The sequence below is a fragment of the Capricornis sumatraensis genome, chromosome 17 (genome assembly GCF_032405125.1).
Source record: "Capricornis sumatraensis isolate serow.1 chromosome 17, serow.2, whole genome shotgun sequence".
NCBI classification, from domain to species: domain Eukaryota; kingdom Metazoa; phylum Chordata; class Mammalia; order Artiodactyla; family Bovidae; genus Capricornis; species Capricornis sumatraensis.
In genome coordinates this window covers 79503531-79521949 of record NC_091085.1, presented here as the reverse complement: position 1 = coordinate 79521949, position 18419 = coordinate 79503531, and the positions used below count along the sequence as shown (strand labels likewise).

The window sequence follows — 18419 nt, the reverse complement described above, 5'->3', positions numbered from 1 at the left end:
GGAGGGCCTCGGCGTGGGGCTCTCTGGTGGGGCAGGGCCACACTGGCCTCCTGCTGCTGTCTGACTTTGCGTTTAGCTCGTGTCTGCAGGACCTGCCGTGCAGCCTAGGACAGTAGCTGATGGGATGCGGCGGGAGGGGCCTGGTCAGCCCCGCTCCAGCCACCGCCCCGGCCCATTATGACCTCCCTGGTCCTGCCCAGGCCTTTGTGACAGCTGCCCCTAAGGTGCCTGGGAGCCGTGACACCCAGAGCTCCCTTAGTAAGAGGGTGGCAGGACCGGCCAGGCCACAGCCTGGACCTGGGGTCAGGAAGGGTTCACAGGGAGGAATGGAGGGGCCGAAAACCCTGGGGCCCTGTGGCCACACCCGCCCCCAGTGCCTCCAGCCCCCAGCTCCGGGCAGCCGTGGGAGGTGCCTGGACCCACCCTGCCCGGGGTTCACCAGGTGGCCCTGCGTGGCGCCTCTCAGCCCCACCCACTCAGTGGAGACTGCCAGGCCTTTCTCAGCCCTGGGGACAGGGGGTGGGGGACCCAGGGTCGGGGGCGAGGTACCCGGGAACTTCATCACAAGCGAGGACGGCGAGCTGCAGGGACAGAGGCCGCGAGGCCCGGCAAGGATGAGACAAGGACAGACGGACACCAGGCTGGGGTGGGGCTGGGCCCTGCACTCCAGCCACGAGCAAGAGCAGAGGGCTCCCCGGCGGGCGGCAGGGCCCACCTCGGGGCCCCGGCCCTGCCCGTGCCCACCCCTGATCCCGGGCACAGGGGCCTCAGCCTCACCCAGGGCAGACCCCCCCCAGCTCCAGGGCATTCCCCTGGGGCCCGCAGAGCCGTCCTTCCTTCAGCTGGAGCAGGAGAACCAGAGTCTGGTGAGCACTGGGCCCCAGCCCTGCCAGACCCCACACCCCACAACCGGGCCCCGCCAGACCCTGTGCCCCAGCCCCATCAGACCCCAGCACACCGGGGACCTGCCAGACCCCACGCCCCGGATCCAATGCCCCAGCCCTGCCAGACCCCGAGCCCCACACCCGGGCCCCACCAGACCCTGTGCCCCGGCCCCGTCAGGCCCACACCCCTCTGCCCAGGCCCCTCCCCAGACATGGCTGTCTCCATCTCCCCATCTCTGTGCCCCACCCCAGAAGAGGCAGAACCAGGATCTGCGGGAGCAGCTGGGGGCCCTCCTGGGGCCGGGGCAGCAGTTCCTGCCCTTGTGCCCCGAGCACTCGAGCTGCACGGCCCTGGCCTGGGTGAGTGCAGGGCGGGGCACGGCCCCGGCAGGACCGTGGGTGGCACTGTGGAGCGCCCTGTGGCTCCATGTGCTCCCCCCACCCCACTCCCAAGCAGTCCATGACCACGGACGCTGCCGATAGCCTGGGGGCTGAGCCGGGGGCTCCTCCGCAGCCCCCTGAGCAGGCCTGCGCCCGGCCCCTGGAGGACAGGGCCCCTCTCCAACTGCTGCGGCAGGAGCTGTGCAGGGGCGAGGAGTCCTTCGTGCAGCAGTCCCAGGTGGGCCGGGGGCCGGGGGGCCGGGGAGGGGAGGGGACAGGATAAGGCGGGGCCAGGGCTGCGCGGGGAGGGGACGGGGCGGTGGGGGGAGCCGAGGAGTCCGTGATGCAGCCCCAGGTGGGCCCGGGGGCGGGGCCTGAGTGGGGCCGATGTGGGGAGGGGCGGGGCCGGGGTGAGGGGAGGAGTCGGTGCCTCAGTCCCTGGCGGGGCCGGGGGCGGGGCCGGGGCCGGGCCTAGATGGGGCGGGGCCAGGGAGTAGTTTCTGCAATAGTCCCACGAGGGCCCGGGGGCGGGGCCTTGGAGGGGCGGGGCCGGGAAGGGGGAGGAGTTTGTGCTGCAGTCCGTGGCGGGCCGTGGGCCCAGGGGGCAGGGCGGGGCGGGGCCCGCATGGGGCGGGGCCGGGATGGGGCGGGGCCAGGCACTCGTTCCTGCAGCAGTCCCGGGTGGTCCAGGGGGCGTGTCCAGGAGCGGCGGGGCCGGGGCGGGGCGGGGGGACGGCACCGGGGCCGGGGAGGGAGAGGAGTCCGTGCCGCAGTCCCCGGTGGGCCCAGGGGGTGGGGCGGGGCGCGGTGGAGCGGGAGCCGACCACCCTCCAGCCCTACCTCGGCCCACACTGCGCCCCCTCCCCAGAACGAGCTGCAGCAGATCCGACTGTCCTTCGAGAGGAAGAAAATGGCTATCACCGAGGTGCCACCTGCAGGGGTGGGTGGGGGCGCCGGGCGGGGGCTCCACCTGTGGAGAGAGGCGTCCAGCACGGGTCCTGCTCCATCCTGAGGGCGTGACCCAGCCTCGCCCCTCCCACCAGGTGTGGGACGGCGTGGCTGAAGTGCACATGGCCCTGAACAACCAGGCCACTGGGCTCCTGGTAGGTCCCCAGAGGCTCGAGGGCCAGAGGATGAGCGGGCGGGGAAGGCGCGGGCGAGCAGGACCCCCACTTTACCCTCTCTGGCCCCCAGAACCTCAAGAAGGACATCAGGGGCGTGCTGGACCAGATGGAGGACATCCAGCTGGAGATCCTGGGGTGATGTGGGGCTGGAGGCCCGGGGGCGGGGGCTGGCTGAGCTGCGATGGTGTCTGGGTCAGGGTGCGGTGGACCCGTCCCTGGCCGGTCCCCAGTTCCCCAGCGCCAGGGCAGTGGTGCGGGCTGAGGAGGGGGTATACCTATGGTGCTGACTGCAGCACCCCCGCCCCCCTCCAGGGAACGGGCCCAGTGTCGGACCCAGGCCAGGAAGGACCAGAAGATGGCATGCAGAGGGGTAAGCCCCCACCCCCACCCCTACCCTCCCAGAAGCCGCGCTTGGGGGAGGAGCCGGGTGAGCAGGCCTGCCCTGACCTCACCAGCTCGGCCCCTCCTCCGCAGAAGGCACGGCTGCAGCTGGGATGCTCCGAGGGCCTCAGAGGCCAGCTCTGGTAGGTGGCGCAGCCGGCATAGGGACCGAGCCCAGTGCCCAGGGCCCGTCCCCGGGCGCCCCACCCCCTGACCACCGCCGCCCGCAGGCTGCTGGCCCTGAGGCTGCTGCTGGGCGCCCTGCTGGCCTGCACCGCCGCCTACGTGTACGTGGTCGACCCCGCGCCCTTCGAGGGGCTGGTGCCACCCCTGCTGAGCCGCGCCGCCGTCTGGAAGCTGCGGGCCCTGCTGGGCCCGTTCCTGCGCCTCGAGGTGGACGGCTTCCTGCCCTTCTAGGCCGGAGGCCCAGCGGCCCCAGCGAGGAGGAAGCCAGCAGGCCGGTGCGGCCCCCAGCGCCCAGAGGCCGCGCCGGCCCCCGCCCACGGCACTGCGGCGCACCGTCCCCGCCCGGAGGCTTGGAGAAGGGAGGGGGCGGGGGCTGTCTTGAGGGCCAGGCCTGCGGCCGAACATATAGTCGTGACTCTGGGCCTGTGTGCTTGTTTCCATGGACACCGGGGCTGGCGCTGGTGGCTGTGAGGCCTTCCCGGGCTGATCTTGCTGCGAGGGTCCCTGGGGAGGCACCCCTCTCTGGCACCCCTCGCCCACCTGCGGCGGGGGCAGCCTCTCCGCAGCCCCCTTTCCACCAGGAGAGGGGAGGGAGCCCCAGTGAAAGTGAGCTCCCCAGGCCTCATCCCCAGGTGGGCGGACCTCGGGGAGCAGGTTCTCTGCCCCACAGGTGCTGCTGAACCCAAGCACAACCCGTGTCCCTGTCTGACCTACCACCCACTTCCCACACCTGCCCAGCCACCACCCAGCGCCCTCCCCCCCATTCCCGTTTACCTCCCCAACCCCGGGCCCCTGTCCAGTCCAGGCTTGAAGGACAGGGGACCACGGTGGTGGACAGAGCCACGGGGGTAAAACACAAAGGTTTTATTTTCTGCATTAAACTGGGGCGAGGGGATCCTTTCAGAACAAGAGACCAGATTTGTGGCTGCTCGTCCCCACATGGGAGAAACAGCTCTGCTGGCAAGAGGTGGGGGCTGGCCAAGGCCCTGCCCCGCCCCTGGGGGCATCAGGGGGGCCCAGCTGGCTGGGGGCTGCAGGGATGGGGATGGCGGGGCCCTCTGAGTACCCCAGGTGTGCAGAGAAGGAAGGAAGACCGTCGGGGCAGGGCTGGCGGGCTGGGGTCTCCTCTGGCTGGCTGCTGCAGGAGCTTAAGGCATCCGCTCATGTGCAGGGTGCAAGGGGAGGGGGCAGTGCAGAGGCCTGCAGGGGCTGCTTGAGACCCCCACCCGGCCTGGCCCAGCCCACAGAGGCCGGGCTCCCTGGGAAGGAAGGGACGCGTAAAGTGCTTGGTCAGGCAGGGGGTCAGGTGCGGGGGCAGAGACAGCCCAGAAGGCTGTGGTGGCCCCAGCAGCTCTGGGGCCCCCGCCTGGGGGGTCTGACCCTCTGCGGCGGGCGGGGGCCTCCTGAGCCGGGAGGGCGCAGGGTCATGGGCCCTGGCAGGCTGGGGGTCAAGTCTAGCTGTGGCTGGTGGAATGGAGGCCCCAGGGCCCCTAGGGTCCACAGCAGCCCAGCCCTCCGGGGCCCCAAAGTGGCCTACTTGGTGTCCCGCTCGGGCCCCGAGAGGCTGGGGAAGAGGCTAGAGGCAGCCAAGTGCAGCCGGCACACAGCCCCCCGGGGAGGCGCCCCCGGGGCTGGGCTCCAGGGGGCCCGCAGCGGCGGGTGGTCCTCTGGGAGGCCGAAGTGGCACAGGTGCAGGCCGGGGGGCGCCCAGGGCTGGCCGCGCCGCCCCCATCCACGGCTGCAGGTGCCGATCCAGCCCCTGCGGGTCGCAGCGTCCAGTGAGAGAGAAGCAGAAAGGCGGAGGTCAGCAGACCAGGCTCTACCCCAGGCCTCCTAAAGTCCCCTCAAGGCTGTGGATTCCCCCCACCCTGCCCAACGCGTGTCTGAGGAGGGGTGTAGGGACCAGTCCAGCTGCCCAGCATCCCAGCCCATGGGCACTCCCTGCTCAGGGGCCCCGGGGCGGCTCAGCCCAGCTGCCCCAACACCCTGTTACTTCCGGGGTGACAGACACGGGAGGCCACACACCCCTGCCCGGCCTCCAGCCTGGCATCAGTTCAGAAGCGCCCACACAGAGCACCCAGGCCCAGACAGGCTGCCACCCCTTCTCCCGCGGCCTGACCCCTATGCCCCGCCAGAAGCCTTGGTCTTGCTCAAGGAAAGGACCCAAGTGACTCTTTTTCTTTTTTTAATAAAATTATAGATATATAGATGTTGATACAAAAACATAGAACAGACACAACGCAAGCGGGCGCTGCCGTGTGCTCACTCTCGGGTCCCTGGCGCCAGGTGAAACTCCGAACCCTCCCGATGTGCATCCCACGTGGGCCCCAGGCTCCAGCGGGGCCTGGGCTTTGTGTGCCTTGGGTGGGGGTCTCCAGTTTGCAGGGAGGGGGCTCGGGGTGGCCTGGGCCCCCAGGGGCAGCATCAGGCCTCCTGTCTGCTCCCCCAGCCCCCATCGCCTCCCACAAGAGCATAAAGCAGAGGTTAAGGCTTCAATTAAAGCGCGTTTCCAGGCGGGGTTGGGGAGGGGGACGGCAGGGGCCTGAGCGTTGACACATGGGACGCAGCATGGCAGCTCAGAGCACAGACGTGGGGATGCACCCACCAGCAGGGGCAAGACGAGACATACGGAGCCAGGACCCCACCCACAGCTGGCTGGCTGTCCGTCTGTCCACCTGTCTGTCAGAATAGCTGGGTGCCTGCGGGCTGGGCCCATGCTCCCTGCGGGAGAGCTGGCCATGCCAAGCTACAAGCTTGCAGCAGGTCCCTGAAAGGCAAGGGGTCAGGGCAGCCGGGCGGCGGGGCCCTCAGCCAGGGGCTCAGGCCTCTCTGTCCGTCTCTGGGCCGCGGGAACCCGCGCAGAAGGGAAGCGGGTGGGGCCGGCTGGGTGACAACCTCAGGGGCACAGGCGCGCTCTGTGCCCCTCGCCGCCCCAGCTCACAGGAACAGGACCGCCAACACGCAGGCCCTGCAGCCCCTCGGCCCGCGGCACCACGGCGCCTGGTGAGCAGGTGCGGACGGGCAGCTGAGGACGAGGGCCGGGCTGCGGAGGCGTGGCTTCCCTCGAGAGGCATCCGCGCCAGGCCTGGGCCTCCTCTCCAGGGGCAGAGAAGCTGGGAGGGGTGGCCGCGGGGGGTCGTGGTTCCCATGGTGCTCGGCGACGGGGGCAGTCGGTCCTCACACCGAGATCTCGTATGTGGTCCCACCCACGCCGGACACCTTCTTAACCAGCGTGTGCCGGGCGGGGCTGGCGGAGGGCCCCGGGGGGCCGGGGGCCTGCCCCAAGCGGGTCAGACCCGGGGACTGCCCATTAAGCTTACTTGGGGGGGTCTTCAGCTGAGGGTGGTCCCTGCATCGAAACAAGCAGACACACACACACGGTGAGCACGGAAACGCGGCAGAACACGGCCAGCGGAGGCAGTGGACAGAGGACACGGACAGACGGAGCCCTGGGCAGCCCTGCCTCAGCCTGGACAGTCCCACACAGAAATGGGGGGCGGGGGGCGGAGGGCAGACATCTGTCGGAACAGCCACCATCCCTTCCCAGGCCGCTCAGCACAGACCAAGAGCGCAGGGAGGCCAGGTGGACCCCGGCCAGTGCATCCACGTCCTGGCGCCCTGAGCTGGGGAACCCACAGTCACCCTCTGACCTCCTCCTTGCTCCCTCTGAGGAAAGCAAGGGGCTGCCCTTCGGCCCTGCAGCTGCTGGGCACTAACCAATAGCGTGGACCTTGCTGCCCACAGGGCCTGTCACCCAGCCTGCCTCCGCCCCCTGCCCGAGCCTCCCTTGCCCGTCTCTGAGCAGGGAAGGCCCTGGGGGGCCAGGACCGTGGTGCCCGCTGCAGGATGACATCACCCTGACTTGGCCTTCTGAACATGGGCAGTTGGCCATCTCTAGGAGCCGGGATGCCCCACGCACTGGGTCTGTCAGCCCGGGAAGAGTGCGGGTTGTTGGCAAAATCACCTGCCCCCACCCCAGGGTGTCCAGGGCATCCTTGGAGCCGGCAACCCTCACGCTGGCCAGCAGGAGCCTGCAGGCCGGGTGAGGCCCACACCCCAGGGTAGCCTCAGGCCTCCTGGGCAGCCTCCCAGCCAAGAGCCCCACAGACCCCTGCCCCGTGCCCGGTGGCCAGCCACACCCCAGCACCCACCTCTGCACAGCCAGCGAGGGCGGCGGTTCCGGGAGGTCCGCGTGGATGAAGGCGACGGCCTTGGGGCCGGCATAGGAGGGTGAGCAGGGGGTGCCAGGTGGAGACGGGGGCACCTGGTGTGCCGGCGACCTGTGCGGGCCGCTGGTGGGCCGGGCCCCTGGGCCGCCGCTACTGGCCAGGTCTGTCTGCAGGGAGGAGGAGGAGGTCCGTGGTGCCCGGCTCACCGCGCTGGACAGCGAGGACAGCGAGGTCTGCAGCGCGGGGTTGCGGGCGCCCCCGAAGCCAGGCCCGGCCACCAGGTCATCCCGGGAGCCGCAGCGCAGCCCGGGGCCACGTGGGCCCTCGGACAGCACGCCGGCCTGCTGCAGGCTGTAGGAGCTGGGCGTGTCATAGACACCCGAGTCGCCGAAGAGAGAGTCGGCCTGAGAGCGCAGCAGCCGCTCCCGCTCCTCTCTGTCCTTGCGCTCCTGGATGGAGGCCATGATGGTCCGGGAGAGGTTGTCGTAGCGCACGGGTGAGGGCTCCCGCGGCCGCGGGCCCAGCACCGGGCTGAAGCTGCGGGGCGGCGGCCGCGGCGGGTCGCCTGGTGCCCCCGCGTGCAGGTAGGGCGAGCGGTAGCCAGGGGCGCCGGCTGCGGGGTGGGCCGGGCAGGCGTGGCCCCCCGGGGAGCCGGGGTTCAGCAGGCTATCGTAGGACAGGCTGCCGTTGCGGTTGGGCAGCACGTGGGGGGCAAAGAGGCTGCGGTGGGGCGTGGGGGGCCCACCCTCAGAGCGCAGGGCCTGCAGGGCCACGTGGTCCCCGCCCCGCCGACTGGCCGCCTTGAGGCTCAGGGAGCGCAGGGCGCCTGAGAAGGTGTCGGCCGCGCTGAGGGGCGGGTAGTCAGGCAGGTCCAAGCTGGGCTCGGACGCAAAGTCCAGGCTGTGGATGCTGTCCTCCCCCAGCGCCAGGGAGTCGGTGCCTGTGACCTGCAGGGAGAGAAGGCCCGTCCACGTCTGCCCACCCCAGGCCGCCAGATGCCCTGTGCCCTCTGGGAAGCTGCCATCAAGTGGTGGCAGGTGCAGCGACGAGCTGTTTCCAGAAGCCCGCAGTCCCCTTGCACCCAGAGGGAAGAGGCCCAGGGTGGGCACGGCAGTGTGGGTGGCCTCAGGGCACATGGACAACCAGCCAGACCCTCCATGGGATCCAGGACAACCCCAGGAAGGAGGTGACCATTCTAAGGGCCACCAGACCCTGGCCAGGCATGCCATCAGTCCTGGGGGAGCTCCCTGGGGAGCCCGGCGTGCTGGCCTATCACAGGCCTGCCCCCCAGTGGCCATGAAGGAAGCATGCAGCCCGGGGACCTCAGGGCTCTGGTCCTCTGCTCAGGCCGCCCACTGCCCCACGTGAACGCAGAGAATAAATGTGCTTCCTCAAACAATTTCAAATTCCTCTGAAGTCTTCGCGGGGGGCCCTGAAGGCCTCAGGCAGTGACTAACGTGGAACTCCAGGCGCCCGCACACAGTGCTGCCGGGGGCAGCGCCCACAGTGGCCCGGGGAATAGCGCCGAGCCAGCAGGCAGGCAGGCCAAGGGCCAGAAAGACCAGGACACCCTGCCCCAGCTGGCACGCTCACTCTCTGGGACTCAGAAGGGGTCTTCAGGAGTGCCTCATGGGGGCGGGGCCTCCAGGGGCGGGCCTCCTCGGGTAGGAGCTCCTGGGCCGGGGTCTCCTGGGGGCGGGGACTCCTGGGCGGGGCCTCCTCGGGTAGGAACTCCTGGGGGCGCGGCCAGGCTTCCTCACCTGCTCCGCCGGCCCGCAGAATGGCGCCTTGGGACCCGTGGGAAAGGCGGGCCGGAACTTGTACATGGCGGGTGTCGGGGGGCTGGTCCTCTGCGCCGACAGGGCGCTCTCTGGAGGAGACGGGCCGCGGTCAGGCTGGGATCGCTCGGCGCCCCTCCCTCCGCTCGGGCGCTCCCACCTCACCAGCACTGCCCGGGCGTGGGGTCTGCAGGTCGCTGCCAAACGTGCCGGCCTCCACCTTTGGGGGCAGTGGCGGCCCCAGGTCCAGGGGCTTCTCATCCAGCCGGTCCAGGCTGCCCTTGGACTGGAAGGGGACATGGTATAGGCCAGGGGCGGGGCTTTACTGGGGAACCCATCCTGGCGCCCAGGGCCCTGACCCTTCCTTTGTTCCGCTCGGTCCTCTTCCTTCTACGTGGTCCCGCCAACCTGGCGGCTTCCCGCCGCTCCCCATCCCCCGCCCTCCCCTGGGCGCCCACCTTGCTGCGGCCCAGGCCAGCCTTCAGCCCATTGTCACTAAGCTTGACCTTGAGCGGAGGCGCTCGCTCCAGGAGCTCCGGCCGAAGGAAGGGCGGCTTCAGGCGAGCAGCCAGCGGCAGCCGGGGCGGCTCCACCACATACCTGCGCCAGGGCAGAGGGTCAGTGGCCAGGGCGGCCCTGCTTGAATGCGCGCCGAGGGGAGGGCCCGCCAGGCGAGAGCAGATTGGACGGGCTGAGAGCCTCACCGGGGTGCCAGAGGGCTGCACAGCACGTGCTCCACGTTCCCGTAGCAGCCGCGGGTGAAGGGGTTCACGCCCCCACGGAACTTCCCCGTCACCTGTGGATATGGAACCCCTCAGCCAGCCTGGCCACCCAGGGTCCAGCCAAGGAGGGAAGACAAGCAGGGACAGCAGGGTTCCTCAGAGGTCAGTTGAGCAGGGTCAGCCCAGGGGTGTTCCCCACCTAGGTCACCAGGACCTGCCCATGTATGCAGTGGGACTTCTAAGGTGATTCACTGGTGGCCACAGTGGCCACCGATGGGGGTGTGGAGGGGTACAGGGCAGGCGCGACCCTACGTGCCAAACCCCACTGGGGCTCCAGGGCCGGAGCCCTAACGTGCCAAACCCCACTGGGGGCTCCAGAGCCGGGCTCCAGGGCTGGAGCCTCCCCCAGCACTGCTGCGCATCAGCCAAGGGCCTCCAGGCCCCTGCTCCGACCACGCTCCTGCACGGCATCGTGTGGCCCGGGCTCCTCGCTCAGCCGGTTAAGGACCCGCCCACACCCATCCCCGTCAAGAACGCGCGGCCCCCCCAGGTCTGCACCTGCTCGTTGGTGGTGCGGCCCCGAGTGACCAGCACCACATGGAAGCCCGTGAGGCCGACGACGGGGATGAAGAAAAGGCCGGCCACACACATGACGGCCATGCTGGCCCGTTAAGGCCAACGGCCAAGGACGAGGACAGAGCAGCTGCCTGTGGATAGAGGCTCAGGCCCTCCCCACCACCCACTCAGGGAAGGGGACCCACTCCCCGGGGGCTTCCGGGCTCCGCCCCAGCCCTCCGGGCCTCGACTTCCCCGCGAGATGTGTCCCCGGCCCACACCGCCTTTGTGGTCAGGCCAAGGATACGTAATGGTGGTGTGGGCGGCGCCCAGCCCCTCCGCATGGTTCAGCACGTAGACCAGCCCGAAGGCGACGACGCCCACCATGTGCGCGCTGAGCGACAGCAGGAACAGGAAGAAATAGCGGTAGTTGCGGCGCCCGATGCAGTTGTTGACCCAGGGGCAGTGGTGGTCGAAGTCCTGGGTGGGAACAGCAGGTCAGCACGCGGCGGGGGGGGGGGGGGGGGGGCGGGGGGGCAGGGCGGAGGCCAGACCGCAGGCGGAGTAGAGGCGGGGCGGAGTCAGGGGTAGGGCGGGGCCGGAGGCGGGGCGGAACTGCAGGCAGAGCAGAGGAGGGGTGGAACCAGGGGTGGAGCAGAGCTGAGGCCAGGGAAGGGCGGGGCCATGGGCGGGGCTGGGCAGGATGGGGCGGGGCCAGAAAGGGCGGAGTCATGGGCGGGGTGGGGCCAGGGAGGGGCGGGGGCGAGGGAGGGGCGGGGGCGGGGGCGGGGCGGGCGTCACCTCCACGCAGTTGTCGCAGACACTGCAGTGAGAGCACCGCGGCGGGCGGTAGAAGTGGCAGGTGGCGCACCACTTCATGCGGACCTGGATGCCCCGCACATCCACGTTCTTGTACAGCGGGGCCCGGAAGTCGTCCTCCTTGTCCTCGTCCTCATCCGCTGTGGGCCGGGGGCGGCAGGAAATTGACCGCTCTGGCAGGAGAGGCCAGCTCCCGGCCCGGCTTGCCCCCGTCAGCCACCCACACTCGAGCGAGAGCGAGTGGGGAGCCGCCCCACACAGGGCCCTACCTCGGGGGAAGACGCCAGGGTCCATGAAGGTGGCCATGCTGAAGTTGGCCAGGACGAAGAGGAAGAGGACGCCATTGTAGACGGGGACGGCTGGGGACACGGCGCGCGTCAGCCACGGGCACCTGTGTGGGGCAGCAGGGGGCGCTCGGTCTGGGGTGTGGCAGGTGTGTGGGGAGGGGGCGTGGGGCAGCGGCCTTAGGCCACACACATGCGGCGCTGAGGGTGGCCTCGGAGCCAGCTCCGACCCAGCCACCCCCAAGTGCGTGCCAGCAACTCAACTCCCAGTTGAGAAAACTGAGGCTCAGAGGAAGGGCAGGAGGGGTTGCCCAGAGCCAAGCCTTGTCCTCCCACCCACGTTGGGCATCCTTCCTGGCTGGGTCCCTTTCCCCAGGAGGGGTGGACACAGACGGGGTGAGAGCCCCTCTCTGCCCATGCACTCTGATGGGCAGAGGCCAGTGACCCGCTGGGCAGCTCAGGCCAGTCCTGGGCCTCACCCAGACCTGTCCCCAGCCTGGCAGGCCCCTGCTTCCAGGGAGGTTCTGGGGTGTGGTGTGGGGAGCTGCCTTCCCCGGTCTGTGAATGCATGGTGCAGAGGGCGCGTGCCGTCCCCTGTGGGGTGCGGGCTCAGCGCCTGGGCCTAGGTGCATCTGCAGCCAGATAGCCTTGCCTCACTGTTTCATGCATTTGTCTGTGGCCGTCAGGCCTCAGTTGCGGCACGCAGGATCCAGGCGTACCGGCTTCTCCCTTGTCGAGGCGCACAGGCTCAGTAGCTGCGACCCACAGGCTGAGCTGCTCCGCGGCAGGTGGGACTCAGCTCCCCAAGCAGGCGTCCAAGCATCGGATCGGCAGGCAGATCCTCAGCCACTGGACCCCCAGGGGCCCCAGCCCCTTCTTAGCTTGTCACCTTTCTCTCCGCAGGGCAGTACAGAATCCCTGTGGACTCTGAAGGCACAGGCCGCGACGCCATCGCCATCTCTCATCACCCCTCCGCACTGGGCTCCAGGGCTGTCCCCTCCTCCTGTAAGCCTTCCCAGACTGCTGGCTCGCTGTGCGGGTCTCGCACATGTCCCCGGTGGACACCCTGGCACCAGAGTGTCTCCCCAGCTCTCACAGGACCCACCCGCAGCCCTCTCTGAGGATGTGCCTGGCCTCAGGCAGTGGCTCAGGGCCCCCTGCCCCCACCCTTGGGGGTTCCTTGAGTTTGCCCACCAGGCTACCCCGAAGCGCCTCTGGCTCCAGGCTCCCTGTCCCTCCTGTGCTGAGCAGGGGCCGCCCAGTGGGTCCGCTCCACACACCCAGGCCCTGCATGGAGGCCAGGAGCCCCTGGGATCCCCGACACCGGCCTCGGGGACAGGCCCTACGGCCACGCGTGAGCGAGTCGTGCGGGTGGCCCTGGCCAGCCCACACTGGGCACACTGGCACCCAAGCCTGCCTTGGCCAGCCGCCAGCCCCACCACCCCAGCAACCACCTCCGTGCGGGTGGAACTTCTCTATTTTTAGTGGAAAGGGAGAGGCTATTTAAAGACTCCGCTCCCACGGCAGCACGCTGGGCAGGCTGGGAGCCGCGCGTCACCCCTTCCTCTTCTCCGGGACCTGCCGTGGAGGCGACACTCAGCCTGAGGACACAGCGTCTGCGTGCTGGGCGGGCGGCCCGCCTCCACCGTGCCTGCCCATGGACGGGAGCAGACGCCTTCCCCGCGCCCGTCCCTGCGCGCTGGCTGGGCACGCGGGCAGCACTCGGTGCACACTCGTGGCCTCTGGTCCAGCGCCACTTGGAGGGTCGGTGGTGGGCCCCGGAGGCGTGCTCCACCCAACGGGGTGGGAGGGCCTAACAGCCCAGATGCCAGTGGAGACAGGTGGGTGAGACAGAGCCAGGACCGGCCAGGACCGGGGACGGGGATGCGGCAGACCCGCCCTGGCGCGGAGAGCTGGCTCCCCACGCGCCTTCTGGAGACGGCTGGCCGCGGCCTCCATGTGGAAGGATGTGCTCTCCTGCACTGGTGCCGGACGCAAGCTGCAGCGGGGCGGCGCGCCTGTCAGCCCCGCTTCACTGTCGGGGCGGGTATCAGGGCCGTTGCCCCGCCCCCCGCAGCCCTGTCCTCCCTGAGGCTCTGCGGCCCTGAGCGGCAGCCGGCCCGGAGCAAGGGCTGCAAGGCAGCGGAGCCACCCTTGCCGGATGGCCTCTGCCCCGGATGGGCACCACCTGCCCCCCAGTGCCCCCGGGCAGCACGTCCCAGGGAGGGCAGGGTGCGGCTTCAGCGAGGACAGGGCAAGCCTGGGGGCACACGGGTTTTCTGACAGGGGCCTGAGCCCCCTCCATTCACTATCTCTAGCCCCCTAGGCTTGACTTGGACACGGGGTCAGGGGCTGCCCTGCACCCTGGCCCCTGTCCTTACGCTCGCAACCTCCACCCCAGGCGTGCTAAAAGGGGTCTCAGGCCTGGGTCCCCCACGGAGACCGGCTCAGTCACCAGTGCTGCCAGGGCCCAAGGACAGCTAAGCAGGGGAGAGAACAAAAGAGCACACGTCCCTGTGAGCACGCACACACGCACACGTGTGGACACTGCATAAGCGTGCCCACACACAGGGCAAGTGCAACGGAACGGCCGGGTGCGCGCTGACGTGTGTACGGACAAGCACACTCGTGCCCACACACAGGGCAAGTGCAGCGGAACGGCCGGGTGTGCGCTGACGTGAGTACGGACAAGCACACTCGTGCACACAGTGACGCATCCATACCCACAGACACGGACGCAGACACGTCCCCTTCTGGACTCTCACCCCCCGCCCTCTGTGGACCCCTGTCTGTTCCCCGTGGGCAGGGCAAGCGTGAGGAGGGAGTGAGGAAGCATGCGCTCAGTGGGCAAGGCCTGGTGAGCACTGCCCGGGCATCTGAGCCTGAGCCGGGCTCCAGGGGGACCTCTTGGTCCTCGGGACAACCCCCCAACCCCCCGGGGAACGGCATGCTCCAGGCCCCCCCGCCAGCTGGGGGTTGGACACTGCTCACCAGGGCAGCCGTGCTGTGGGCCCCGGCAGGCCCCCTCCCCGCAAGCCTCCCGTGACCCCACCTGGGCCTACAGGAGGCCCCACCCAGCAGGATGGGGGGTCCACAGAGTAGCAAGCAGCCACGGCTAAATGCGGAATGGAAAATTTTAGCTCAGACGTTTTCATTTAAATCGGATTCTTCATTAACAGCGGCTAATGGAGCTCAGGCACAGGGCAGCCGGGACCAGAGGGTGGGCGGCCGCTCTGCCCTGGTCCGGCCAGGAGGGCCGCTGGCTTCCTGCGCCCACCCCACGGACCCCCGAGCAGAGGAGGAAGGTGCCTCAGGGCACCAGGGCTCCTCAGGCCACAGGTGGCAGGTCGTGGCAGGGGGCTCACCTCTCCTTGTAGCCCCTGCCAGCAGGCTTGTCCATGTCGGCCCACTGCAAGCTGGCTTGATCCTAGGCTGGGCCTCATGGTCGAACTGGGCATAGGGACCACTCAGGTCCATTGTGCTTACCCCTCTGTGCGACATCCAGAGGGGAACCCAGTGGGTCCAGAGAGACAAGACAGCCCAGCCCCCACGTGGGTCCCGGCCCCACAGCCCTGGCCCTCTGATGCTCACAGGGTCCCCGTCACCCTGCAGGGTGGCTCCAGGAGTTGGAAGGGGCGGGTCAGGGACCTGGCCTGGGGCTCTCAGACCCCCCAACCCAGCCAGGGGGCACTGAGCCTTCTGGTGCCCAGGGGGACAGGACTGTTCTGAGAACCCAGGAAAGCTTCCTGGAGGAGGAGGGCTGCCAGGCAGCTCCCCTGTGGCATGCTACCCTTCCTCAGTGGGGGGACCCCACCTCTGGGCATGCTCGCCACGCCCCAGCCTCTCCTGGTGACAGGTCTGAATGTCCTCCCGGCCAAGCCCCTCAGCAAGCTGGCCCCTGAGGGGTCCCTGGTCCCCTCAGCCTGGGCTACCACTCCGAGCCTTCCTCAAACAGTCAGCTCATATTTCCTGAGCACAGAGAGGGCCAGGGGCCCCAGTCAGTGTCCAGCAAAGCCCAAGAAGCAGAGAAGACAGAGTCCCATTCCTGCGGGGGCCCAAGGCAGGGTGGGGAGCGCCCCGGAGGGGGGTCTGGCTCCGCGCAGGGCCTGGGACCAGAGCTAGGGGGACACGAGGCCTGTCCAAGGAGGGCACTGCCCGGCCCCCTGCCCACCTGGAACGGCGCACTGCAGGCAGCGTCACTGGGCCTGGGTGGCCTGGAAAAAACCCCGCAGAACCACACTGCCTTGGTGGAGCCCAGCAGGACTGGGCTGAGAGCAGGCCGGGGTCCCTGATGGTCACTCAGCCAAGGAGCATGGCCCGGGGGCACAGGGAGGGTCCCCGGGCAAGAGGACTGCTGCGCCTGGACACGGCCCGTGCCCCCGTGCCCCTGTCTTCCCCACCGAGCTGCCCTGGGGTACTGAGCACAGAGGCAGGCGAGGGACCCTGCATGCTCGCCCCCGGGGGTGGGGCCATCGGGACCCTCTGAAATCAAGGGAAGCCACAGGACAAGAACCCTTCCTTGAGGGGGTCAGGGTGCTCTGAGCAGGAGAGGGGATGATGCTGAGCTCAGCTTCTTGTTAAACTTTTCCCTTGCATCTCACAAGTTCTCACCAAGAACACGAATTCCTTTTAAAGTTAGAAGGACTAACGCTGAATTGCACTTGGGGGTGAGGAACCAGGACCAGCGAGCGGCTCCCCCGGGGACCCCCACCAGGGCCCAGAGGCCAGAGCAGGGAGCCCGCCCCCCAGAAGCCCCCGCGGGATGCGTCCTCCCTCGGCCCGCACCCGCTGCCCACAGCCAGCAGCATCTCAGCGACAAGAACACGTCTGCTCGCCAAAGCCAGAAATAAGCCCATCCACACAGCCTTTTTTAAACACGCTCCTGGCAGCCTGTGGTGCCCACCCAGCCCAGCAGGGCCCACTCGCCTGCGGGCGTCCAGTGCAGCCTGGTCAGCCTCGGGCCACTGCCCGCGTCCCTGCCGAGGGGAAAGGGTGCCCAGCTGGCCGCAGTCACCCCAAGCCTCAGGTCCCCAGGAAGGCCGGAGCAGTAGTTACTCTGGTCACCTGGCCGTGTCCCAGTCTGGAAACCACGGCAGGAGGTGGCTGCAGACCTGCATGGCTGAAGCCGGGGTCCCCAACGGCTCCCTGTGCCTGGGGTTGGGGGCAGGGGGCAGGGTCACGACAACGCAGAGGGAACCTTGTCATCAGCACCCGCCTGGTCTGCACCAGCCCAGGACCGGCCGGACCGGCTGGCCCCCTGCCTCAACGGTTCCAGTGCCCACTGGAGCCAGAGTCCCTGGGTGTGGCCTGGTTGGGCCCTTTGGCTGTGACCACTGGGCCTTCCTGAGGAGGTCAAGGGAAAGAGGAGGGCACTGCCAGACCAGCGTCGGCAGTGGCCGTGGGGCAGGCACGTGGCAGCCAGGCCAGGCCACACCTACACGGGAACAACTTGGCTGTGGCCTGGGGCCGGACGGCCGGGAGGGCACCCGGGAGCCACCGTCCACTGCTTGCAAGGGGGGCTGGTGGCCCTGGGAGGCCGGCGTCCCCTCCTGGGCCCACAGGGAGGGCAGGGCTGCAGCCTCAGCCTGTGCAGACCCACACGCGCTCCGCTGCCCCGGGGCGGGCGCCTCACACCCGGGGGGACCTGCCTGGGCACTCCGGGGGGGCCTGCCAGATACCAGGGTCCTCACACCCAGGACTCACCTGGCTCTGCCTGGCTCCCGGCATCAGCCTTGGCCCAGGGTGGGGGCTCGCGGCGCCCACAGCCTTGTGCCCCCCACCCAGCCCAGCCCACTGTCCAGTCCCCGGTGGGGTCCAGTCCCACCGGGCCGCGTCCAGCGCCCTGCGCGCAGCCCTGCCCCTTCTGGCCCCGGCGCCCGCCGCGGCCGACTCACGTGAACACGAAGAACAGGGTGCTGGAGCCGACCAGCAGCGCGGCCGCCGTGGCCACCGGGATGTACTTGGCGGGTTTGAGGCGCGTCCCGGGGCTGCGGGGCATCCTGGGTGCCGCGCCGCCGCATCCCTCCCCGGGGCCGGGCGGGCGGGGCCGGCAGGACGGGCAGGACCCGGCGGCGGCGGCGGCGGCGGCGGCGGCGGCGGCGGCGGCGGCCCGGGAGGAAATCCCACCCCGCGGGCGCGGCGGCGCGGCGGCGTGCTGATGTCAGCGCGCCCCTTAAGGTGGACCGGCGCGGGGCCGGGGGCCAGGCGGGGCCCCTCGCGACCGCCGCCCCGCCCACCCTCCCCTCCCTGCGCTGGGGGCGGGGCCGGGCTCGGACCCTCCCGCCCGGGGGCCCCTCCCGGCCCCTCCAGCCAGGAACCGCGAGCCTGGGGGGCTGCTGCGGGCCCGCGCGCCTGGGGTCTGATTCACTAGGGTTCGCGCTGCCGCCAGGCCCCACGTCCGGCCCACGGGCCCTGCGCGGGGCCCTTCTGGGGCAGACCTTTCCCTCAACACCTCTGAGCTCCTGCAGGGCAGGGCCAGGCCCCTCCAGCCCCAGGACATGTCCAAGGGTGGCGGATTGTGACAAGGCAGGGCGCCTTGATGGTTTATCCCCTGCCCACTTCACAGCCCCTGAGCTGGACGAGAGGGCAGCAGCCGGCAGGGTAAGGAGGGCGGGGCGCTGGCCCTCTCCTGTCCCAGGCTGCAGACCTCGCGGGACAGAGTGGGGTGCCCTGCCCCTGCCAGGACAGGCTGCCTGGGCAGGCTCACCCCCTGCAGGAAACCCCACCTCCGGACCCCGAGGCTGCCACTTAAGGTGGAGCTGACTACAGTGAGGTCGGGCCAGCCCAGGGCCCCTGCTCTGAAGCCAAGACCTTCAGCCCCTCCCCAGGTGGGAATCTCCCCAGACAGCGGGGCTGGACCCCGGCAGGAATCCATGGGGGTTGTCTGCTGCTCTGTGGCCAGAACCCTGTGCAGCCGTGTGCCTGAGCCCCTCAGGCTGGGAGACCCCGCCTGGCCCCAGGGCGCCAGGCAGCTGCCAGACAGAAGAGATTGTGTGGGTGTCCTCCCACCACCCCTGGCCACCGCCTCTGCCTGGCCGGGAGCAGCCCCCAGGCCGCAGGCAGGCAGGAAGCGGACACCTCCTGGCTCTACCCAGCTGCCTCTGCCTCCGGTGGCTCGAGGTCCTGCAACACACTGC

General features: G+C 69.8%; 2 protein-coding genes across 2 annotated transcripts; one reads left to right on the top strand and one right to left on the bottom strand.

Annotated features, from left to right (window-relative positions):
- The first annotated feature begins 326 nt into the window (after positions 1-326).
- CCDC188 (coiled-coil domain containing 188) lies at positions 327-3187 on the top strand. Its single transcript, XM_068990348.1, has 9 exons — positions 327-866; positions 1137-1244; positions 1399-1503; positions 2134-2190; positions 2309-2368; positions 2460-2524; positions 2702-2759; positions 2864-2913; positions 3001-3187. The coding sequence occupies exons 1-9, from the start codon at positions 327-329 to the stop codon at positions 3185-3187; spliced, it is 1230 nt and encodes a 409-aa protein (XP_068846449.1).
- A 1957-nt stretch (positions 3188-5144) lies between these two features.
- ZDHHC8 (zinc finger DHHC-type palmitoyltransferase 8) lies at positions 5145-17281 on the bottom strand. Its single transcript, XM_068989884.1, has 11 exons — positions 17178-17281; positions 11269-11390; positions 10982-11139; positions 10488-10660; positions 10184-10286; positions 9608-9699; positions 9362-9503; positions 9069-9189; positions 8886-8995; positions 7108-8072; positions 5145-6305 (listed from the first exon to the last, which is right to left on the bottom strand). Exons 1-11 carry the CDS (start codon positions 17279-17281, stop codon positions 6134-6136), a joined length of 2262 nt encoding a protein of 753 aa, XP_068845985.1. The 3' UTR covers positions 5145-6133.
- Positions 17282-18419: the final 1138 nt, after the last annotated feature.